Source organism: Mugil cephalus, chromosome 9, assembly GCF_022458985.1.
Source record: "Mugil cephalus isolate CIBA_MC_2020 chromosome 9, CIBA_Mcephalus_1.1, whole genome shotgun sequence".
Lineage (NCBI taxonomy): Eukaryota > Metazoa > Chordata > Actinopteri > Mugiliformes > Mugilidae > Mugil > Mugil cephalus.
In genome coordinates this window covers 15,713,549-15,738,556 of record NC_061778.1, presented here as the reverse complement: position 1 = coordinate 15,738,556, position 25,008 = coordinate 15,713,549, and the positions used below count along the sequence as shown (strand labels likewise).

General features: G+C 40.9%; 1 protein-coding gene across 14 annotated transcripts in view; it reads right to left on the bottom strand.

Annotated features, from left to right (window-relative positions):
* Nucleotides 1-535: 535 nt before the first annotated feature.
* The window catches only part of myo18ab (myosin XVIIIAb), a 93,991-nt gene continuing 69,518 nt past the window's right edge, over nt 536-25,008 (bottom strand). For 10 of the 14 annotated variants that reach the window (XM_047594788.1, XM_047594791.1, XM_047594790.1 and 7 more), the window contains 13 exons: nt 24,025-24,135; nt 22,168-22,272; nt 21,413-21,559; nt 21,165-21,278; nt 18,523-18,639; nt 16,268-16,351; nt 15,497-15,634; nt 14,471-14,656; nt 14,155-14,294; nt 12,644-12,688; nt 7,601-7,723; nt 4,664-6,187; nt 3,104-3,253 (listed from right to left, as the gene is read on the bottom strand). In XM_047594788.1, the coding sequence (XP_047450744.1) occupies nt 4,672-6,187; nt 7,601-7,723; nt 12,644-12,688; nt 14,155-14,294; nt 14,471-14,656; nt 15,497-15,634; nt 16,268-16,351; nt 18,523-18,639; nt 21,165-21,278; nt 21,413-21,559; nt 22,168-22,272; nt 24,025-24,135 (2,826 nt within the window). In that variant the 3' untranslated portion in view covers nt 3,104-3,253; nt 4,664-4,671. Of the gene's footprint in view, nt 3,254-4,663; nt 6,188-7,600; nt 7,724-12,643; nt 12,689-14,154; nt 14,295-14,470; nt 14,657-15,496; nt 15,635-16,267; nt 16,352-18,522; nt 18,640-21,164; nt 21,279-21,412; nt 21,560-22,167; nt 22,273-24,024; nt 24,136-25,008 lie in introns of all 14 variants that reach the window. The other 4 variants (XM_047594796.1, XM_047594794.1, XM_047594793.1 and 1 more) reach the window with 3 other exon arrangements.

The window sequence follows — 25,008 nt, the reverse complement described above, 5'->3', positions numbered from 1 at the left end:
CTGTCTGAATCATTTGAAAGGTGGTGTAATGATAAATATTCTTCACACAGATGCTTATTCAACAGAACCTTTGCAGTATGTGCCACAAGTCACCAAAGAGTTATTTTGTTCTGGATCAGTGCAGTAGAAATAATGTGTTTTTATCAATATAACACTTTGAATCACATTAGTTTTTTTTTTTGCAACAGAAATTGTTCTACATTCAGATCAAAGTGATTGTATCTGCAGAGCTAGCTGTTGGAATTATTACTGTATAATTTTCCCCTTACATTACAGATGTTCACAAACAAAATAAATAAAACTTGTGGGTTGTTCTCATTTGAGACATTCCCAGAATTAAAGCCGTGGTTTAAACTAATCACAGCAAATGACACACACACACACACACACAAAAGTGGACACATCAGAAAACGGCTCTAGTTTCTTTTTTTTATCGTTATGCTCTACTAAACAAAAGAATGAAAGTGGAGAGACATGAACTGATGACAAAAAGCAGCAAACATATAAAGGGGGAAAAAAGCTCTCAAACACATTCTAAAACAATCACCAACATTTATTTACAATATATTAAACTGTAATGCAAAATGTATAACAAGTGGTCAATTTGTTCGATAATGAAAATAAACAAGAACTATTTTCAAAGCTAGCATGACTCAGACGTATACTTATATATAAATAATGTGTGCAGTCAGCATTGTATTTTAGTTCCGTTGAAGCATGAGGGTCAAAAACACATTTCCACACTTGTGTCGACCGCAGAGGATAAAAACGAAGCGTTTACAAAAAGCATGTATAGTCGACTAATACCCGATTTCTTTCCCACAATTAAGGACATCCGCTAATTTGTTCAGCCTCAACCGCCACGTCCAAGCTCCTCTGGGCTTTGAATGGCTTTTTACACATATCTAATGCTACTGTTTAGGAGTTAATGAGCTGAACCAAGAGACAAACAAGCAAAGTAACAAACAAAAACAAGACAAATAGACAGGCCTCAGAGACGTTGAACATGATTTCACAGTATTGCTTATAAAGGCTGTAATGTGTCCAGTTAAAATGAGACTTAAGGCTGGTGATATTCTAGATTCTCATTGTCTTCCAAACCCATGAAAAGATGTGAATCTAAAGAGAGACTATTTCAGTTCAGTGAAATCTCTGTGACCGGCAATCAGCCTGCTTGCAGAAATAATGCTAAGCTTTGTTGAACTTTGATACTCAAAGTTGCACAACTGACCAATCAGTTGCAAGCACTGAAACCAAAACAGCCCAGTGAACCTTGTACATTTTAATCCAATGGTTGTGGGACAGTTGATTTCATGTGTATTATTATATGTGGCACATTTTGCATGTGAAGTGTAGCGTTATGAATGTAATTCAATGTGTCTATCTTTAATTGAAACATGTTAAGTGATGAGTTACTTCAAAATTTGTTTGGAAAACTGTTTTACTAGAGAACAAACCACAGACGGTTGAGATCCAAATACATCACTTACTTGTTTTATTGTCTGGTTAGCAACCAAGCTAGCGGTTATTACCAACTCACAATACTAAGTTCCCAGTTTGCTCAAAACTACAACAGCCCGTGTTTGATTTTTGTCTTCAAAAGGAACCAGTACACTGAGATCTGACACCTGAGCCATCCTTAGACTAAACATGAAGATGATACTTCCTTCCTCTGTTCAAAATCGAAGCCAAAATATAGTGGAAAGGTTACGGTTCACTATGGAGTCACTTAAATCTTAAAACTGTGTGGACATGTGCTGTTTGAAAGTGATTAGTAATTACTACTTTTCTAAAAGTCTGAAATTTTTAGGTCCAATGTAATAGGTTGGCTGAGACTGATTGTGCTCTAGGCTAAATACTGACCTCCCGTTAGTCACTAGTGGACCAGCGCAAGATGGCAGCCCCAGTACCCAAGATATTTTGGCTTCACAGTCTGAAGGTGGATGGCATCTCATCTGCCTCCAGATACAGTCTAACGGAAACTGCATTAAAAGGAGAAGAAAACTCTAACAAGCGAAAGCAGACCTTTGTTTACATGATGTTTTGTTAAATATACATGTATGTCTTGGTCTTTCCATTGGATGTGTTCATAAGAAGAGAAAATGCAATGTCAGTTCATCCTTTAACATGCTGGTTGAGAATACATAAATTCTGTGGATTTTGTGAAAAACTAGAACGTGACATCATGTGAACAAGACAGACAGGGACAAAGCCAGAGTGTTTTCATCACTAAACAAACATAACACGAGGTTTTAGAGAAGTAAGCTCAAACTTTAAAGAAATTAATTTGCTTGACGGCGATCCTCTGCAAAACAAGTCTGTCAAACATCACAAAAATATATTCAAAAGGAGGAAAAGTTTTTTTTTTTATATAGCAGAGCAGTTATGTGATGCCATCCTCTTACGCTAGGAAGAGAAGATTTCCCAGCAAGAGGCACGAAAAAAAGCCAGCAGTTCATAATGAGTGTCTTCAGTGTACAATGCAGCAGTTTTTGAAGCGCCACAGCTGCAGAGGAGGACACTTAAATCCAATGGCACTTTCTTCCAAAACAGAAAAGGGTGAGGGCTTTCCGTAGGATTTAGCATCAGCTGGCAATAAGTAAACAGTGTGCACGCATACATACTTGGAACAAAGGCTTTTTGGCAATACATTATAGTATGAAAATGCATATTATTGTGGCGTACTATATGTAAATAAGGAAGGGGGGAGCGACACAGAGAGAAACTATCTATCATCATTGCAACCTCAAGTTCTTTGGCTCAGTTACAACCACAACCGAAATCAAACCGGACGGCAGCTCAAGCCAAGCAGCTGCTGCCTGCATGCAACCAGCTAGGCTGAGTCGTTTCAAATGGAGCTGCTGACGGATGAGTGCTTAGTCAAAAAGGCTGTGTTGTTTCTCCAGAATCTGCCAAAGGAAGCTCTAACAGGAGTGTCTGCATTTTACTGAAGTGTTGTGTTATAGTGTGGTGTGTGGTTGTGTCCAGTCGACCACAAACGTGGTACACTCTACATGCATGACAAACTGTTGAATCCAGTTGAGTAATGGTGCAATTCAGGAGATAGACGCTGACGGGTGAGGACTACGAGGTGGTCTCGTGAGGCCTGTCCTCGCCATCGCCGTATTTCACATGGCTGCTGGATCTATACGGAGAGTTGTAGGAGCCCTTTGTTGCCCTGCCTTCCTCTTTTTCTTCCTCTTCCTCCTCTTCATCAGATCTGTCGTAGCAGCTGCGTCTTTGGCCAGGGGGGCTGGAGCAGGGAGGGACAAGTAAAGAGCTGATGTTATTATTGAATAGATGAACAGACAATTAATTGTATGGTGTTCTACGCACAGCACTGTAAAAAACACACAAATTAGAAGAAGTAGAAAAAAAAAATATGTTTATAAAGAATGCTGAATGGGGTTAAAAAAAAATAAAAAAATCTAATTTCAAAATCTGCTTTCTGACCTGTGAGGTGGAAAAATGACAGTAAAGAAATCTGCCCCAGAAAGTTTGACATACTAAATAGGAATGAGAACACCCTCTTAATCTGTGCTGCAGTAAATCTTTCAGCGGTGCTCCTGGTGAGGGAGGAAGGAATCCAGCATTAGCGCCACCGTCGATTTTAAAGAAAGGATGAGAGATTTATCTGTCCGTGCATATCAAAGTGACATTATTATTCTAGTTTCCTGCTAAGACAGCTGCTTACCATGTTGCATGTTTGTATGCACAAGTTTCTTACTAACATGCTGAATTTGGCCACTTGTGAATACTTATTTAATACATAGTTAATCAGTGATTCACATGTGATTGGAAATATTACATATATGATAGTATAAGCATTACTATCTGGTCTGTTCTTGTTCTTATGTTTTGCTAAATGTCTAATTGGCCAGGTTTGATATTTTGATCACGTCTTCTTTATATGCAGCATGATTTATATGTTATATCATATCAGTGTAGTCACGTGGTTTTCTTCATTCAGTTGTGTTTTCTGTCTCCATTTGTGTAAACTCCACACCACCTGTTCTGTGTTTGATGTAATTTGTGACGTTAGTCATTCTAACAAACAACTTCTAGGCACAAGAACTTGGCAAACTCATGCAACATGGTAACATGCTACCATGCACAGCTCATTAGTAATAAATGGACTCTAGAAAACTCAAAATCCAATCCTGTTCCCAGTACACATATGGCCTAACCCGGCGTTTTAACCATTTAAAAAACTGCAAACTGGGGTTTAATTACTGTCAACTATACATCACAAATGAATGCGCTAGTTGTTGTAGATCAGTGGTTGGGGTTTAATTATGCCTGGGGCTGGGAGGATAACAGTACTGTGGTCTCTTAATTGACACAGTTGTTTTTACCTCTCTGGGGCTATAAATCAAACGACGTCTCAGGAGTAATTAAAGGCAGAGTTAACATCAACATGGAAAGAATCTTCTCATCAATTGTACTTTCCGTGAAAATGGACAGTTCTCCAAAGGTCCTAGACAAAAAGCCTTAACTGCCTATTATAGAAGGGTAAGCTACAATCTCGAAACTGAGCATGTGATGTAGTAAACAACAGAATTCGTTATTGTGCACTTCATCCAAAATTCAGCACGGTGTCTTAGCTATTGGACTGGTTAGATCACATCATGCTTCAAAAACCACTCTTCAGGCAACTACCTACTGAGTTCCTCAGTCACTGTCTGGCCGGTACAAGTACTTCATCATTAGGCTGTCCACCTTCTTCTTTCTCTTCTTGTCATCCTTTTTGTTCGTGGATGGACTTTCAGTCTGTGAATGATTTTCTCCCTCCTCTTCTGGGCTGGCCGCCTTTCGAGATGGGGCTCTCTTCACACTGCTGGAACTTCGGTAGGAAATGGTGGAGTGACCAGAGCTCGAGTCTGATTCAGAGTCCGACTCCGAATCCGAAGATGAGGAAGACGATGAAGAAGAAGACAAAGATTTATTCTTCTTTTTGGACTTTTTCGCAGACTTCTTGGACCTCCTCTTAGAACCGCTTCTGTGACGACGGTCGTCTCCTGAGCTGGCAGACTCAGAGCTGTGGCTTCTCTTCTTTTTCTTGCTCTTGCCTTTACTCTTGCTGTGGTGGCGACTGCTGCGACCGCTACAACTGCTGGCACTGCGGGATGCCCTCATGCAGTCCACGGCAGATGCGGAGCGTCTCAGACTGCTGTCAGCACGGCTACCTTTTCCATTCTGAACACTTTTGCTGCTGTCTTCATTATTCTTGGATTTTTCTTCTTCGGCCTCAGAGTCTTCCAAGCTTGTGCGCTTGAATTTAATAGGTTTAAAACTCAGTACTTCATTGATGGCTTTCTCTAAGTCAGGATCGAGATAGTTGCGGTGGCTGACTGTTTTTATTTCCAAGGTATCAAGAGTGCCATCATCAGAGGTCTGTCTCCCCTGTGGTGGTGGCATTGAGATGCTACGACCAGTGGACGAGTGAGGACTATACGCCGACCTCTCAGTGAAGGCTACACTTCGACTATCATCAGCGTCAACGTCAAACTCACTAAGGCGACAACTGCGTGCCAGTGACATACGGGAATCAGCTCGACTGACTCCTCCAGGACTGCGACCTCCAGACCGTCTACTGAAGCAAGGGCTACTGGGAGTGCTACCGTATCGAGACTGGCCCCCTCTGCCCTCATCTAAGCGTGAGGTGCTTCGACGGCGTCCAAGTGGACTTGGCGGGCCTAAGCTGATGGTAGACTTTGAATCATTGTCTGGGCTTAACCCCAGACGTGTGGTGGCCCGACTTGGCGCACTGAATGAAAAGGTTGATTCATTGTCAAAGTCACCCCAGCGACTGTCCATGCCTTTTCTGGCTCGGCTGTTGGCCTCTGAATAGGCTTGGGAGATGACTGATTCCCTGCCATTATTGTCGTCCGCCGCCTTGGACGTCCTCCTGGAGCTCACAGAGTAGGTGTCATCCTGAAGACCTGAGGTTTTGGATTTGTGGAAGGATAGAGTGTCCTCTGTGTCGGCTTTCTCCTTAAGGGCACTGAAAAGGCCATCTCCTTTCCCGCCGACAGAATTGAGATTGGATCGTTTTCGGTAGCTTAAGGAGCTCATTACGGACATTGGCCTGCTTGTTTCTACCTCTTTGCCCTCTGTATTTACCTCTTTCCATTCCTTACCCTCTTTCCACTCTTTCCCTTCCTTTGCGTCTACATTTACAGCATATCTAGAAAGAAACAACAGCGGAAAAGGACAAAGGAATGAAGACACAGGGAGAGAAAATGACAAAGATGAGACATTAGGCCAAGCGGAGGTGAGTAAAAGAAAAGAACACAAGAATGAATGAATGAAATTTGGCAACGAAGAACAAATAAGGAATATGAAGCAATGAAAATGAGCAAAGTAAGAGGCCAGAAATGAAAATAGACAGATAAAGGCGACCACAAACTTACAAGAGACCAACAAGGTTTTTTTTTTTCTTTCCAGGACTGAAACTGTAAGATTTCATTATTGTAATTCACACAGCCATATAAGTTGCAGATACAGAATATATCCCAAAAAAACATGTGCTGAAATGAATCCTAATGTCTGTGTTTAAGTTGTAGCTTAAGATTGCAGACACTTTAATCTAAAGTGCTTGATAAAGGATCAGAAATTGATATGTACATTCGCTACTGGGTTTAGATGCTACACAGGTAAGCACCAGCGCTTGATCTACAGAAAAAGAGAAAGTGTTATCAGTGGAGAACTCAATAGTGATTCAGTCAAGTCAAACAATTGGAAGGATTTTTTAAAAAATTAAGTAGTATTTCCTGTTTCTTGTGATTGTGAAACATAGAGTCTGCTGTGCAGACATTGTTCAAATTTTGGGTAAGACTAAACATTGTCTTTCAGTAGATTCATAGAAGTATATGCAATTTATTTATTTGCACTTATTTTATTTATCAATATCTATGGTATTATGCCCTTATATAATACTGATCCTAAACAATGTATGCCTGTAAGCATTACATGAGATTTCACCGACATCATTTGGCTGGATGAAAACGTGACAGGAATTTCTGTTGTGCTCGTTTACCTGTGTAAATGGCAATGAGTCACTGGAGCTTGAAACATACTATTAAAAAGGGGTTGTGATGGCTAGCTTGATTAATCAGTCAGCGTGTTTTTCGCAATGAGAGACTTGGAAAACGGCAAACGGTTTTAAAGTTGGGGGTGGCTCAATAGAGGGAAGCATGTTAAATCTTCTGGTAAGGAGACAAATCTGGGGCAATCGAAGCCGTCAGCAGGCAGACACGATCATTAATCTCAGAGAGCGGCCTGGGCAGACAATGCCAGCTGGCCAGTGGGCATGTTGATGAATATACCACTGGGGTGGTTTGTTTTGAGGAAGAAGAAGAAAAAAAAAGCACACTCAAACTTTACCTGAGCGAGTGACAATAAAGGCAAAGTGCTTTCAAAAACACATTCAAGTATTAGGTATTCTCTCGTTTCACTTTCAGCCAAATATTCTGCTCAAGTGGCTTTATTTCCTCAGGGCAAGAGGATGCAAACCTTTTCATCTAGACAAGCTGAGATTAAAAGAAGTTTTGGAAAAGGCACACGGAGTGAGAGTAATAGTCCCTGTCTTTGTACTGACCTGGAGCTCTTGAGGCTGCCGTCATCAGAGAGATTCTTGGCAGAACCTTTGCTTTTGGACAACCAGGATTTGACCCCATCCACTCGATCTTCAAGCTCAGAGTCCGAGTCTGAATTCCCCTGGCTGAAGAGGAATCAGAGCAGGGGAAAGAAAAAAACAAGTCAGAGGAAGCAGAGGAGAGACGAGATGGCAAAGACATAAGTCGGATTTCGCCATTCAGCGGGGAGGGATTAAGGTAAAAGTAATGTTAGTGTTAAACAGGAGTCCGCACAGGTAGGTCTCGTTTTCCTGTGGCTCTGTGAAGAACAGCGTTAGTGTGGCAGCAAAGGTCGACTCTGGCTGGATAAGAGGCAGCACATGCAGTCAGCTGAAAGAGACCCCGTAAACACACAAACATGCCCATGAGAGGTTGTGGTGTCAACAAGGCAACTTCTCTCTGTTAGATGAGTGGTATCACGGTTCAGAAGTTAGCTGGCACCGAGGCATTCAACAAACATCACAACCCAAGAAACAGAGCAGACAGATTATTTTTATACACCTGACTTTTATTGATTTATTTAGTTTTTTTTTTTTTTTTTAATTATCAAATATTCAATGGACACTGCCTTCTTTTTCCTCACCCTTCACATATGGTAACAAACTATGAGCCACAGAGTAAAGCTCGGGCAAATTTGCAGTTGTTTTATAGAGGCTTCCATCCTGGAAGCGAGAAAAACAACCCATCATTTCCTATGGAGCCTTCGGAAAGGCCTAGTATTACATACAATTAAAATCATTAACAGTCTGAGACAAACCCTGCCTGGATTTCAAAGGGTATATTTCAAATAATGGCTTGCCCTGCATGAGATCAATGTGCATAGCCTGCTAGCATTTACGGAACAGAATAACCTTGGACTGTCGTGCTGGGACTGCATTCACACCCAACGCAAAAAGGGAGGGATGGGAGGAAGGTGACGGACACTTAGGCTGTAATTAGCTTTGCAGAACATGCCTCAACTATTAGACAAAATGGGCTATTCACAGCTGCCTACTGTTTTGATGACAGAGCAGCTAAGTGTCTTTGTCTTTGGCATTGTGGGACTTGCCAGAAAAGACCGGGTAAACATCACCCGAGGAGAGGGGATACAATACAGAACTGTCTCCTTATCTGAACCTTTGTCGAGTTAGAGTTCTGTAAGATGTGTGTGTTGCTGAAATCTTGCCCCTCTGTAATTTGTTATAAAAATTGCTTAGACTAGGTGAACACTAAATTCTTTTTTTTTTTTTTTGAAGGATATCATATCAAAATATAGTCTCCACCACAATAAAGCTTTATTAATGTGTTTATGTTGCCCCAGTGCAGCAATGAAATCACAATTTAAGCTTTAGTTCTCAAAAGCAGGGAAAAATAGCAGAAAAATAAAGTAAATGCACAATGTTTTCTTTGAGTTCCATGTGACTGGTAGATGATTGATTAAAAAATGGTATTTAGTATATTATAAAATGTATGTGCTGTTGCAAATCTGCAGTATATTGACATAACTTCTACGATCAAACCCAGTTAACTTTTCAGGTTGACTGAAAAAATTCCCATTTCAAAATATTTTTCTAGTGCAATACATTTACTTAAAAGAACATAAATGCAACCAGAGTGACTTTTGTCTACCACCAATAGGAATTTATTGAATGCAAATATGATTAAATTCAAATATTTTTGCTGCTGTTGTTGTTATTTTAAATCTTCAAATAGTGACTCTGGCTACAATTAGATTATATATTCGGAGTGGATAACAAGACCTCTCAGGTCTACAACCAAAACCACAATGGTGGGCACTAGGTAATTGAGTGCTTTACACATGGTGTCAACCAGAATTTATGTCATTGACCACCATTCCATTAGTTAAGGCCTGCTGAAAACCTGGGGGAGGCAAACAAACACAGCGCACGGGAGACATTAATTGTCTGTGACATTTTGCCGCCATTGGTTGTACATCTCTGTTACACACTATTACATTCATCATTAGCTTCCACGGATACCCCTGCTCTGCTCTGCTTAGCTTGGCTCCTCTGTGTTCCACTATTTATTCCTCACATACATGAAACTGTTTGCCCAGTGAATTCCCTGTGGCTTTAGAGCACAGACAACCATACGCAACCTCTCAAGAGCATCGGGCAGTATAGGGTTGGAAGACACCTCTCATTTGCTGTGTTATGTGTAACTGTGACACTGTCTGTGTTCTTAACTGCAGTGAGTAAGGCCACGGATTGCACTTAATCAAGTAGTCACTTATTAGCTGAAATAACTAAGTAAGTTTAACGGTTTTGTGTTTATCTACACACTGACATGGAGTTCAGTGTCTTGCTCAAGACACATCGGCATGTGGTCCATGCGCCGATTGATCCGTCAACCTTCTGGTTCATGGACAACCTGTTCTACCTACTGAGCCAGGGCGACTGAAAGCAGTAAGTAGTAGTAGTAGTAGTAGTCTCAAATTCTCCATAAAAGCAATACTTAAAAATCAAAAAGGATGTATTTGGAGACACACAAGACCCAATACAGACAACTGCACACTTGTTTAAAGTGTTTTTTTTTTACTGTGTCAGCGAGGCGTCTTCTGACAGCTGCAGTGAAGACCGCCTTCATTGATCTGAAGCTTGGGTCAAAAGTATAAGCATTTCAAACAGGAATTGCAGCTGATGGCAAAATCAATGGAGCTCACATTTTCTAGGTAATTCAACAAACAAAGGTTTCACACACTGGATTCTGTAAAGCATCTTGAGACAATTTATATCGTTATTGACACTTTATGAATAAAACTGAAACACTCAGACCCAAGGGTTTCCAGAGAACAGATGTTAATGATGAGAAACTATTTCTACACTAGCTTTGACAGCGAAATCAAGAAGGTCCTCCTCAAGATTGACCTCCCACCTGTTGAACTGCCTCTTTGACTTGCTATCTCGGACGTCTATATCACCCTGAGCAGGGCAAAGGCATGGAAAGCAGCCGGCCAAGGCAAAATAACATGTGCTGTGCTGAACAGCTGGCCGACGCCATAACAGATATTTTCAAACTCTCCCTGACTCAAGCTGTTGTCTCCACTAGCTTGAAGACCGCTACCATCATTCCCTACCGTGTCAAAAACTCCACAGATATGGCATTAAAGCACTGCAAAGTGTTCTATCTATCTAAACTGGTTCTATTGCACTTGAAATCCTGTCCGCCCTCAACCCTCATCATTTTGCCTAATTTCTCGTTACACAGCAACTAGACCTTGGACTTCCTGATTAACAGACGACACTCTATTAAGTTAGGAAAACTCCACTACATTATCCATTATATGCTGTACAATCACAACCAAAAGATCATAGAAATAGAAATACCAAAGGGGGACTGATTGATTTTCCTTAAAAGAGAAATAACTCAAACTGCTTAATAGCCATTATGAGACACTACAAATACATCTCAACACAACTGCAACAATATTTTAGTTGTACTATATTAATATTTAGTTTAACTGTTAAATGAATCTATAGTTAGTTAGTCTACTGTGCCATGTCTTGTTTTAACACCAGGAAGAAATTAATATGTGTTGGTGCCAAGAGCTGATTACAAACCCAAACACTTGGGTCTTCAGTTCAAACCCAAAACAACACATACAGGAAATAGAAAAACCTTGGAGCCAGAGGTTAACGCTGCATGTTTGCTACTTTTCTGGTGAGCAAGACGGATTTTTGTAAGACATTTGAGGGTTCTGCATTATTAAGCAAGTTCAAGTCAAAGATTGATGGGGAAACATGGCATCCATTTCTCCTTTTCGTGGGGGTAGCCACCACCAAAGCACAGTCTCATCCAGCCCTCAAGCAGGATGATGAAATATTAAGAGGGTCCAGGGAGCGAGAGACTGAGTTGTCGCCGACTGCTGTTCAAACACAACGCAGCAGTGTCCGACACGGTGCCCTCAAACCAGGAGATAAACACGGCTGTACGTACCTCTGGTCGGGTCGATCTCAACCTCAAGGGCGTTGGCTAAAGAGATCGTCACGCTTGCGCCTTTCAATTCAAAGCTTTGCAAATCTATTAAGCAGGCAATGAAGAGACTCGTCGCTGATGCAGGAATCGGGAGTAATATCCACAGGCTACCAGGCTAACAAGCACAGACACTGCTGCATCAATGAATCTGCCAAGCCCCGAAGCTCCCAGTAGGTCTGTTCTGTGTTATTTTAAGTGAGTGAGGGCAGCGAGTCTGGGGAGAGCTGGTGTACTCAAGTCAAGTCAGGTATACAGGTTTGCCCCGAATTCAGTCAGACTACCTGCACTATTTAAATCTAAACTTAGTCACAGAGAACTCAAGCGAGCTTCGGCAATATTTAATGTTGCAGTAGTACTCTATTTGCTGCATATGGATAGCAGTTCACAGTAATATATAAAAGCAAGTGAGCGGATTGCAGAGTTTGAGCACATAGCATTTCCTGACGCCAGCACTGCATGCACCTGTGAAGTTCATGCTAGGGCTCCAGGTAACATACTGTCAGTGGCATTCATGCATCTGTACACATGAGCTCATGCAATGAATAGCAGTGTACAAAACAAGGATCATGAGGGCGATCTGACCACTGTCGATGACGCATCATCCCTGAGCCTTCACACATCAAAGGAAGACCCCCTTATGGAAGTTACCGCATCAGTGCCTCTTCCATGAAGGGTTCCTGCTTGTTGTTCTTATTCATCTGGGACTGAGCCATTATTTTTTGATTACGAGGGCCCCGATTCAGGTCATTTTAAATAGCTGAGATTCATGACATCAATCAGAGAGAAACAATGGTATAGAATTTAGCGTGCTTACCAAATATTGCTCCATTTCTTAAGCAAAGAGCAATTTTCCTTTAGATATCAAGACTGTGGTCTTTCTGTGGCATGGCAGCCAGAGGTGGCAGACACACTTTCTCTTCACTATTAACTTATTGTTCAAATGTTCAAAGACTGTAGAATACTGCATCATCTCCAGTGGTACAAAACAAAACAAAACAAACAAAAAAAAAACAGGAGATCAAGTTGCTCACGTTCTGCTCTTTCTTTTTTGATACTTTGTCACCATGTCTTGCAAACTGCCCCAAGATGATGGTGATGATGGTGTGAAGGAGGGACAAACAAGAATATACGGGGAAAAAAAGAACAAAAAGACAACAGAAAAACATCAAGAATGGTTCATGACAAAAATAAAACGCAGAATGTGAACGCTGCTTAAAATATCCGTGTAAATGTTGCAGCAGATTCCGTGATGGCCTAATTTTCTTCCTCCCCCTCGGCAAACTAACGGTACTGTACGAATCATGTGTTTGATGAAAGGGCATGAGCGTGTCACCACATCGTGATCTAGCTCACAGAGCGGAGAAGAAAGCCCTCACAACGCATTTGGATGACTGACAAGTTGTTTGCTTCCGTTGGAGACTGAATATCTGTAACTCCCGTCTTTGCAGGACTGTGCAGAGATAATGTACAGCACAGTCACCCAGAGGAACGTACACGTCGTCTTAAAGCTCCAAGGGGAGAGGACAGGACTGTTGACTGGGTGAGAGTCGAAAAATAACTTAATCGAGATTACTTTCAAATAATTAAAAGACTGTATGAGCGCATAAACTTTGCAGAAAAACACTGTAGATTTCAAACCCTAAACCGCTGCACATTTTACCGTAGTGTCTGTATTCATATGTGCTGTAAACAGATGCCTGTTTAGCTTTTTACAGAACAGTTTGCACATGGTCCTACTTACCGTTTATAGCTTTTACTGTCCTTTCGGCTGCCCTTCAACAGCTGTTTGGCAAATTACCGTGCGATACCGTGCATCTTCACATTTATTGGTCACACAAATCCATATCGCAACTTGCTTGCAAGTGCACATATAGAACTATAGAGTTAGGTATGAGCTAAGTATGTATAGAACTAAGTTTTATCGTCAGTGTTATTTACTTTACAGGCACTCTCACTGAATTGAATGGGAAGGTGTCCAAACCTTAGACACAGACTGTTGTCTTTTTTTCTTCTGTCTGATTCTATTCCTATTGTTGCTGTGTCACCCTGGATCTCTCCTCGGGGGGGATCAATAAAGGCACGTCTAATCTTAGCTAATCACATCATTCAGTTGCAGGGTGTCACCAAGAGATGACACCAAAAAAATGAATAAACAAACAAAAACACTTTCCCAAAATGATGACAGCTAGTAGCCAGTAAAAAGGATTTAAGGTGTAATTAACACCTATGTAACACTATAAGCCCTGATTTAGAGTTCCTGTCATGTGCAAGCATTATTATAATCCTAGATAATTTAGTATGAGTTTTATTAAGTTAAATGGATAAACAATATTGAAGAACTAAGAAATAGACGCAGTTTGTTAATGAATTAAAATACATTTTGCAGATACAGTTATTCCAGCTTAGCTCCTATAACAACCGCTCCTCCTCATTGGTGGGTGAAGCATTTCAACACAAGCTGCCAGATAAAGAGATAAACTCTGAGAAAAACTGGTATTCTACGCCTCTACAGACCACAGATCACCTGGCCATTTTTGTGTACCTGTTGATAAGGTCTTCATTGTCGTCACTCTCCATCTCATCCTCAATGGCTGCCTGGAGGTCACCAATCCTTTTGAAGGCCAGCTTGAGGTCTGCTTGCAGGCTCTGATTACCAGCCTCTAGGCTCTCAATGTCCATTTCCTGTTAACGGGAGACAGAATGAACTTTTCAGCCGGTCGGGACCAAAGGTTGACGTTCAATACTCCTGATTTATTGCTGATACATGCTGCTCCTAAAATGTCAGGAGAAGCTGACTGAAGTGCCTGTTCAGTAGCAGTTGTCAGTAAGTCGTCTCGTTACTGTCTTTTCATCCTTACCAGCTCGTGTTTTTTGCGGCTGGCCTCGGCTTCCTTTTTGGCCAGCTCAGCCATCTCCTCCTTGACGTCGCGGATCTGTCTCTGCAGACGTTTGTTTTGCTCCTTCTCTCGGTTCTCGCTGCTGCTGCGTTGGTCTCGTTCCTCGGTCAGCTTCTCCAGGTTCTCCTTCAGACGAGCCACGAGGCTCTGCCCGGGAATAAAGAGGAAGCGTTTGTGGTCATGCTGAAATAATTCGAGGTGTTACAGTGAATGCACCTTTGTTTTAAATGCGCAGTAAGCCTGCATCCAGTCTCCGTCAGTTAGCTGCTGCGTTTGCCACTGGCCCTGTCCGTATTTCACATTCTGAGTGGGTGTAGTATTGTGCCTCCACACATTTGTATTGATTGCGCTCTGCTGCCTCCATCTTTGATGTGTTACACAAATCAGGCAACCTGAAATATTCACCTACTGCAGCTTTTACTGCCAATGACAAGCCTTAAAAAGCCAACCAAAAGACAGAAAGACCGCAACCTTGTGTGTGTTTTTTAAAACCGCACATTTCATCACAACTCTTTTATCGGAAGTGCACAAAGGGCACATGGCTGTGAGTACATTGCACAGCTAATAATTACAAAAGTGAGCCTGCAAAACCGAGCAAAGGGTTATTTTATCAGCGGGTGAAAGATGATTTCAATTTCTCCCAGCGTGTCCCGATGATAACCTTTATCTTTAGCTGTGCTTTTTGTCTCAGATAAAACGTGTAATTTGAAAATGACAGAATAACGAATTGTATCGTCAAACAAGAGTAACACGGAGGAAAAAAGTACTGTAGGGATGGCCGTGCCCATCTGGCAAACTCAGCTCTGAAATCTAATCAACCACAAGCACATGTTTACGTGGCGCCACTTGTGACCTTTTGTCCAACACTGACCTCTTTCTGTTTCCACAGTTGTTCTCTGACCTCAGAGAACACATTTCACTCTCCCACCAACCTCTGCCATATACGCCTACCACCACAAAGCACTCCACCACCTGCACTTAGCTTACCTCCAGGCGTTTGACCTGGGTCTTCTCAAACTCCAGCTTGGTCTCTAGCTCACGGATCTTGGCCTCGTGCCGGCTGACCAAGGATTTCTCCACCATGGACTGCTCCTGGAACTCCAGCTGGCTCCGGAGGCCTTGCATCTAAAAGACAGAAAATAGATATATTGAGTGCACTGTATGTTACTTGACTCTGAACTATGACCCATTGTTGACCATCATCATTTCGTTGCTGGTGAGCCAACAAACACCCACCCAACATCTAATGTGTTGCACTGAATTCAGTTTTGGTGGCCCAGCATTTATTCCAATTAAACCAGGAACATCACGAAAATAAAACCTGAAGTCCACTATGTACAATGCACCACACTCTTTCAGCACATTACAGCAAAACAGTCTTTAGGGTTTTCATTGAGACAAGATACTTGTAAACTGTCCTTCTATGCCCGAAGCAGCTAACACCACGCTGTGGCTGAGTGCATTAAAGGCCTTTAGCCTCTTAGATTGAAAAGGAACAAGGTAGAGAATTTCATAAATGTTGAACTTCTATACTGCACGGTGTCAGATGTGGTTGGCGAGGATGTGGTTTAAGTGTATAAGAACCTGTAACAACCTCAAAGTGAAAAGAAAAGAAAACCTGTTGTATGCTAAGACCGTGCAAACCCACGCTGTTATTTCTGTGATTACTCACTTCAGTTTGCTTTTGGGCTGACAACAAATCTCAGCTGCATCTCTCAATTATCCGTGGCCTGCTTAGAACAAAAAGTTTGATCGTACCTTCTCCTGAACCTCCTGCTTCTCCTTGAGGGCTTCCTCCAGCTGGGCTTGTAGGTCACTGATCTGAGCCAAGTTCTGGGCCGACTGAAACCACAAACACACAGGAAAGAGGCAAAGTCAGTAAGCAGCTGTAGGTTAGTAGACATTAACGGGGACATACAGTATGAACATATGAGAAGAGATCACACACAAGAGCAGTTTAAAAGTCCAGTAATCTAGTTACGTATTTTCTCAATCAACAATTTATCTTTATTTGCAGAGATTATAGTGCATATGGAAACTTTAATATAACAGGGTCTATGAGTTTTGTGCAGGTCTGACTAACGTCAGGGAGGAGATCAATAAATAATAACTAAGTCATGACGCACAAACATAAAACAGTGCTGTGCTCAGTTCTGGTGCCGCTGTAGAGATGCATTAGAGACATCGGCTGTTACAACATTACAACCATCTACAGTTTGAGATACTGTAGATGGAGTTTCCGGTGGATGTTGTTATTTACTTATTTATTTCACCACTCTCTTTCAAGTGAAGAAGAAACGCTAATGTCCAGTTGCCCTTGTTTCAGCTTTTTCTGATATAACAAAGTCAAATATTTGGTGTTCAGTGGGCCATCTCCAATGATCTTTAAAAAGTAAATACTAGCTGCAAATACTGATTAAAGTTACAGGCACAGAAAGAAATACAGCCCTGGTGGTATGACACTCTGTGTAGTATTTTGGACTTCGATTTGAAAGCCACAATCTGTTCAAAATGTGAGACTAAAATATTAACTTATTATTTGTTTTTGTTCTGCCCTGTGAATTTGTCAAACAGTAGACAGATTATACATAAATCAAAAAGACACAAAAATTCTGAATCTACCCTATATGCAATGATACAAATCAACCCAGTAAACGAATGTGTTGAAAGACTCAGAGAAATAATTCTCATTTCAATATGACCTGTGTGAAATGTCTGAGACAAGTGCTTTTCTTCACAGTAGATGAAACAGCTCTAGTAGAGTGAGGCCCCACAGGGAATTAAGCTGCTCTAATTTAAATAGGAAGGAAGGTTCATCTGGGGCCAATGGAGGGAGATCACTCATGATTCCATCAGCAGTGCAAAGGAAGCGCTTTGACTCTACTCTCATTTCCACTTACTGCTCATCTGCACACACACACAACTACATAAATACTAATGGGGACCAACTCAGAGCTCACCAAACACCACTGCTTCACCAAAATGACTCAACTGGCAGGGACTGATGATGTCAGAACAATACAATTCAATGTAAAGCTCATTCCAGGGATTTTACTTTTGACAACCTACTTTTTTTTTCATATAACGTGACTACAATGCAGACTACAATGTGTGATTTTTGTTATAAATCATACACCACTCAGTATGAATAACGTTTATTTATGAGAATCCCTTAAAGGGATTCATCCATCAAAGTCTTGGAGCCGTTTTACAGTTTCTGGTGTTTTTCTAGCTGGGTTCAGTGAGGTGAAGACGAGTGGTTGAAGCTGCGGTCACTGCTTTCTGTGTTGTCCAGTAAAACAAAGATGCTTCAGATTACCCTGAGGATTTAAGAACTGAGAGCACTTTCCTGGTCATATTTCTGCAGAAGCCGAGAACTGACGAACCAAACACCGACTCTAGAGACGGCGCTTGGTAAATGAGGGGCATTCAGTTGGTTGCAAACTGCAACCTTACAGCTAGGTGTCACTAGATCCCACACACTGGTCCTTTAAGGAAACATGTTCAATGCAGCAATTTTTCATAATTTCTTTTCTTTATTAAATATGTTAATTGTTAATATCTTGGGATTTTAGTTTGTTGTAAGAAGACCTCTGAAAATGGTATTTGGTTTTTATTTATTTTTTATTGATAATGTGAAGGGACTATCTTCAAGATTAAATTATTTATGTGTTTATTCACTTTCAGAAGGTTGCAGCTGTAATTGGCGGCAAATCCTTCGCATAACTTTAATTCCATGCTACTCTGTGAACTGGGCTCCACTTAATTTTCAGGCTACAGCCGCTGAGAAACATAGACTTCATATATCAAAGCCGGAAACAAATAAGCTCTGACGGAGAATACAGAGAGACAAAATAGTAAGTAGAATAATGAAGTAAATATTAGAAGTCTATTATTTTGATATTATTTTTAAGTCTAATTCTATCTTCAAATTAAAATACATTGATCATAATAAAGCGTAATTTTCAGGTTTGTGCACAGTGTGTGCGTATAAAACAGAAGAGAACTCAAACCTGGGCTACAGCAGCCTTGTGTTTTTTCATCAGCTCATTCAGGTCCTCCTGATCCTCCTCCATCCTGGACTGCAGGTCATTCTTCTCTCTCTGCAGACGACTCAGCTGCTCCTCCAGCTGAAGGGCAGAAAGAAAAACCGAGATTTGTACAGATCTGTGCTTAAGAGTCCTGAAAACACGTGGCATTGATTAGAAAATCTGTTTTGAAATGACGTACTGTAAATGCCATCCAGTTATCATCAGAGTTAACGCTTTAACAATGCAATAATGCAAATTCCTTTCACCGGCCTTAATTCATTTAATGCTTTGACTCGGTAGGTGTTCACAGCAACGCTTCTCCTCGGAGGCAAATCCTTATTAGCTGCTACACAGGCCGCTCTGATCATGAGGCCCACCGGGGGTTACACGAGGTCCCAGTCATAACCAAGATATCCAATTAGAGGCTAAAAGGGGCCTTATACCTTCAGCTGAGGGGAGGGACTTTGCTCAAGTAATCCTGTTTCTGTAATGACTGGAATAATATACAAAAATGTAATAGAGGTTGTTAGTGCAGGGCTGTGAATTAATAAATGATGGCCAACAGGACTATTACAGGATAGCCTGCATTGTGACACCCATCTCATTAAAAAACAGCCTAAAGAGGATGTAGAATTAACCAAACCTCGGAACATAAACATGTTTATTTATTCCATGTTTACTTCTTTTAAAAAACAGCTACTCCTGAGACGTACCAAAAATATCCTTGTGAAATCTGGGGCAAATTCATTTACATATCACGCTTTCCTTTTTTAAATCCAACGTTGGCCTCACTGAGTAACGTTCCTAAACTTCCTCCACTTCTGCAGCGTGCGCAAAACTTTCTGACGGACACTTGAAAAACATGTCATACTGTCACTTAACACATTTAACAATAGGCTGTCAGTCCGTCGCAAACCAATTACACGGCTTGGCTCTTTGTCTTTAAGTCTTTATTTCTCCTCTCAGATTGCCATGGCTCTCTGCGGAAAAAAGAAAACTGTCGAAAACATGCGAGACAATTTTCTCAAAACACTACAATTACCGTGTGAAAATAGCGAAAACGGTCGCGCATCTCAGAGAAATGTTATTTGCATGATTTTATCTTTGTTGAATTGCAGCGTAGGATGTGGCCCGGGGCTGCATGAAAAAAAATTGACCGTTTATGCAATTACCATTTCTGCCATTGGTTCTTGCAGCCTTCTACTTTAGCAGCAAGCAGGGTGCATGCTACAACTGCTATCATCAAAGACACCATTTCAAAACAAACAGCTGGTGAGACAGTCATCTTGTCTCTCCAACACGACTTTTTAACATTCTGCCAGACGTTTGATGCATTTTGTCGCAACAGTTAAGCTGCAGCAACTTTCCAAGGACTGTAATTTTTGGAGTTAACAATTATATAAACTTCTCTAAATGACATGAAACAAAAACAAAAAGAGGTTGCAATAGTTGTTACAGTGTCACCGATAGGACCACCATAAGAAGGGTGTTTCATAAAAAAGATACAGAAACGTACCTTATATAGATGTAAAATTAGACGTAACTACACTGTAAGGTCATGTGTGCAGACATCAAATGCTGTTTAAAGAGTTTTACAAAAAATAGAATTGTGAATGTTCATCTTTAATACTTCATGGGAAATCCTGAATAAGTTTCCTCCTACATGGTGCTTCCATAGGTTTTCACTGCAGCTGTAGTTCCATCGGGTTGAGACCATAGACCGTATGTAAAGATGGACAATGCATCCCCACTTCCTTGCAATGGTCCAAACTGACGCTACTTTCCCAGGGATACAAGTGGCACATCTTGCAAGTTTAGAGCTAGAGTATACGCAGTACGGTCCAAGAGTAGAACCACGCAGAGCTGTGTTATCGATAATCGATAATCTCACCATGCTATGGGATGGTTGGCATGGCAACTGGTAGCCATCATGATGTCACATCCTGTTTCTATAGCGCCAAATAACTAATTAAAACAAGACGTATCAGAAAAATCAGACACTTAAGTATGTATCAGTATTATATTAACAACCTAAAATGACAAAAACCATCCTTTAAAAAAAAAAAAAATATTTGACATGCATTTAAGTATTTCAATTTGCCCCAAACATAACCACTAACATAAAGGAGGTGGAGCTTATGAACTACACTGCAGCCAGTCACTAGGGGGAGCTCCAGTTACTTTTGCTTCACTTTTGAGGAGTTGTTCTATCATTCATCTTTATTTACAGTCTATGGTTGAGACAAGGTGACTGACTTTACCTTTAAAAACTCCTGGGTGGCTTACACAGTATGTAAAGTGAAGACCAGAGGGAATAAGAAGAGAATGAGCTCTGAGGGAACAGGTGTGTCCTCTAAACCTTTACCTCTGCTGAAAGGCAATGACAGATGTATGCGCTGCCACCCTGCTACCAGCACAGATGGCGGAGACTTAAAAAGCATCCAAAATGTAAATCAAAAAGTGATTGACCACCTTTAGATTTTTCCTCCAAATTGAGAAAAGATTTGCAGCAAACTCGATCGTGCACTTGATCAAAACCGCTGCCTGTCATTGTGCCGCTCCAGAAACACGCTAGAAATGCTGTTTTCATAAGATGGAAAAAGAGAAAAGAGAGCTTTACTGACCGCCTGTTTCGTTTTGGAGATGTCCTCCATCTGGACATGCAGGTCTTCAATCTCCACTTCCATGGACTTACGAGCTTTAACAGCAGCCGCACAAGTAAACTCAGATTCCTCCAGCTGAAACAGACACACATACAGTAAATAGGAGAATGAATCAGGAGGATTTGGCTGTTAAAGTTCCTTCAGTGTTACTTTCTCCACACTTCTCTGTGGAGTCTGTGGTAAAATAAGCGATATTCTTGTGGCTGTACCTGGTTCTTGAGTTGGGCGATCTCCCTCTTGCTGGGTGCGTTGTTCTTTATGTGATCCAACATGATCTGGGCATCAGCCAGCAAAGCCTTGGTTCTCTTAAGGTCCTTTCTCAAGCGCTTCTCAGTCTCTACGTCACCAGTTCTCACCTTGGAGAGAAGTACAGTGAGATTTGATGACTGAGCTACTGTACATTTAAGTCAATTTATCAAACGTTTCTCTCTGGTAAATTAGTTTATTTTTCTCACTGAAACCTGGTCAGAGAAAAATAAATCAACTCCCATATTAATTATTATTAATTAATCATATTAATTATTACTTTCCTTTAAGCACCGGCTGGGGAGGGAGTTGTTCATTTATTACAGGACTAAACTTAGCTGTGATTCACTGGAAAGCCTTACACTTAACTCAAGTTAAAACTGAAAAATGCAAAGTAAGTTATATTTGTTGTGTGTTAGGTCATTAGCACAATTATTTTTTTCATCTTTTATACGTTCATTGGTATTGAGATAGTCGCCCAATGTTGATATTATTACTCTCAATGCATTTTCATTATAAGACTCAGTTCACTTTCCTAAAAACTTTGGCAGCCAACTTCTTCTGACCATAGAACTTAACATGTAATGGTTAATTCATATAAACTCTCTTTTGTTTGACCATTTAGTTACAATGATAATAATAATAATAAGCGGGTATGCTGCTATAGGTCTATGTTTCAGGAGGACCTCCCACAAAGTGCTTATGATCCACTGCTTACATTATCCTGCGCAGACAGAAGCTTTGCCTCCAGATCCCTCTTCTCTCTCAGCACCTTCTGCTTCTCATCATACTCCTCTTCGAGCTGGACTTCCATTTGCTTCAGCTACATATACAAACACAGGCACACAAACAAAGAAATTAGTCAATTCATAGTTTAGATCTGATCACACACAAGTTGATGAACAAGCAAGGTAAGACATTCAGTCACGTTTACCACATTTTAGAAAACTCCAATATTTCTTCCTATTTTTATTAAAATGTACACAATTTAACGTCTCGTTTTACTTTGAAATGAAAGCTGAGACCAAATAAACAACTTAAGTAAAAAAAAAAATAAAAAATCATGGAATTGATATATAACCCAAAGTATATTCTAAAGTTTTGACTCCTCAAAGTAACCATCTTCGCCTGTTTTAACATGTGAACACACATGTGACTTTCTTTCTTTCTAAAATGGAAATCAAATATTTTTCAGCTCCATTGGGTTTAAGTCTAGAGAGTGGGCCATCAAGCTTTCCATCTTATTTTTATCCTGAGGTAGTTCTGGTATAGCTTGGACTAAATTTTTGGGTCATTATCTCGCTGCAGAGGATACTGCATGCTGTTCTAAAACTTTTGACTGGTTGGGCAGGTTTCAATTGAAAAGCCTATCTCTTAAAGGCTGGAGTGTCTCCTTTGAGTCACTGGAAATAGCTTAATGTGTTATATCTATGCAACAATAGTTTAATTCACAGCAACGCAACAGCAAGCACCAAAATAACACATTGGAAAAAGTGAGTTTTGTCAGATGAGGTGATTTTTGGCACAGCTTTTAGTTGCGACTTGGCGCCCTAAAATACACACAACACTCTCTTATTGGTCAACACATAATGTTCAACAGGACACAGAAGCAGGCTCACACAGTGTGGCCCATCTGCTTAAGGCAGGATAGAGCATGTACGTTAATTGTTCCCCTGAATGGTGGAGGCGACCTGTAGAATGCATCCCTCACTTAATGTTTCCATACCCATTCTGAAACACTGAACAGAGTATCTGCTTCTCTTTTGTCCACGTGCTGAGGTTTTAAGGGGGTAGCAGGAAGCAAGTGTTGCAACTTCCTGGTGTGTTGTTATACTATCGCCTGCTAGCGAACAAACCTAGTTGTTAGTTTCTATTTTCATGTTGCTATCATTTAGCATTTGCTTTGAGTAGCTGCTGAAAGCACTGCACCCCTCCACAGCTCGCTGCACAGATCACTGCATGACGACAGACTACTATGAGCGGTAGCCCTCGAGCATCTGAGCAGACCACGAGCAAAGCGCCCTTTTAAGTTTAGCAATGTCACAGCGAAACAGTTAGCTCGATTAGCTCATTTTGTTTGCAGCAAGAAGGGCTACTTGAATGCCTGGCAGCACAGTGTGAAGCCCTGTTATATAGGGAGGGTCTGCACACTCCATGCAAATTAAGCACCATCAAAAATACCGGGATGCATCTCGCTGAAATAGTGTAATTTATATAATAGGTGTGTGACTGCTAAAGGTCATGCATTGTTTAGAGGATATACTGCAAATAAATATATAGCAATCATTACATCACATTCCTGTGGGAAGACAGGTACAGTGTATGGGAGAAGAGAATTATAATGGTGTCAACGAAACGATCAGTGACTGAGTAAAAAAGACCCCCTAGAGTCAAAAATGATTGCACAGATGCTTTATCATACGTGGCACACTGCTGCTGATCAAAGAGCTCCTGTAAAGGGACATTATACTGTATACACGTTTCATTTGTCAGCTATAAAAATATACATATATATGGAAAAATGGCATGCATATGTTATCATGTGTACATGCACGGTCAATGCAGAGAACCTGACCTTCTTGCTGCAGGACTGTCTGATCTCCTCCACCTCGTCGTCTTTGCTCTCGATCTCTTTGGAATGGGTTTGACGCAAACGCTCCATCTCCATCTCCAGACGCAGCTTAGCCTGGAAGAAACGCGGAGAACAGACAGTGAGACATTCTGCACTTACCATGGATGTCGTTATTACTAATAAACCTGTTCACCTTCCATAGCCTTTCTAGACAAACTTTGTGTTTTTTAAGCTTCTCGTGCCCCTATTTCCTGAAGTTGCCATCACTTGGGATTGCTTCATTTATCACTATGGCCCTTTTCTGCTATTTGTCCCCCAATACCGTGTCCAGTTGGTTTGGGTCTTTAACCTGGGAGTCTCCAGCCTGTTGTTCTACTTAGGTGACCCTTTACTTATCACACCTTTCTGCAGTTCCAAAAATCAGGCAAAACGTTTGAGATTCACATCATGGATACAGTTTACAAATCTGCAGCACCTGCACAATGCTATCTTGTCAATAAGGACCAAAGTCTCTAAATAATGTTTCATGCTCCTTGTTGAATCTAAGTGAATCCAACTTGATAATTACAAAAGACTATCAGCAGGGCAGGTGGGGATTTTTATTTTTTTTTTTAATTGTATATCCACCTATATACCCTATAAACCGACTGTGATGTGCAGTAGAAGTTCTGATCCTCTGATCCCTTATGAATCAGATTGTTATGAAAGCCTGTCCTGCTGGACCCTTAACGTTCACATCAAAACAAGACTGGCAGGGAATGCTCTTATTAAATCTTGTTGGAATTCTGTTGTGAACATAAGATTTAATTGAATTTGTTTTGGGAAATAATGGAATCAGGGAAACTACAATCAAACCCATTAAAAAATAAAATAGGCATGATGATTTATACTAATTTCGTTTGAAGTTTTTCAGGTTGAGACGCCAGGAGCAGTCCACCAGTTCAATGATGAGCCACAACTTGCAAGAAAATGCAAACTCTACTCTTT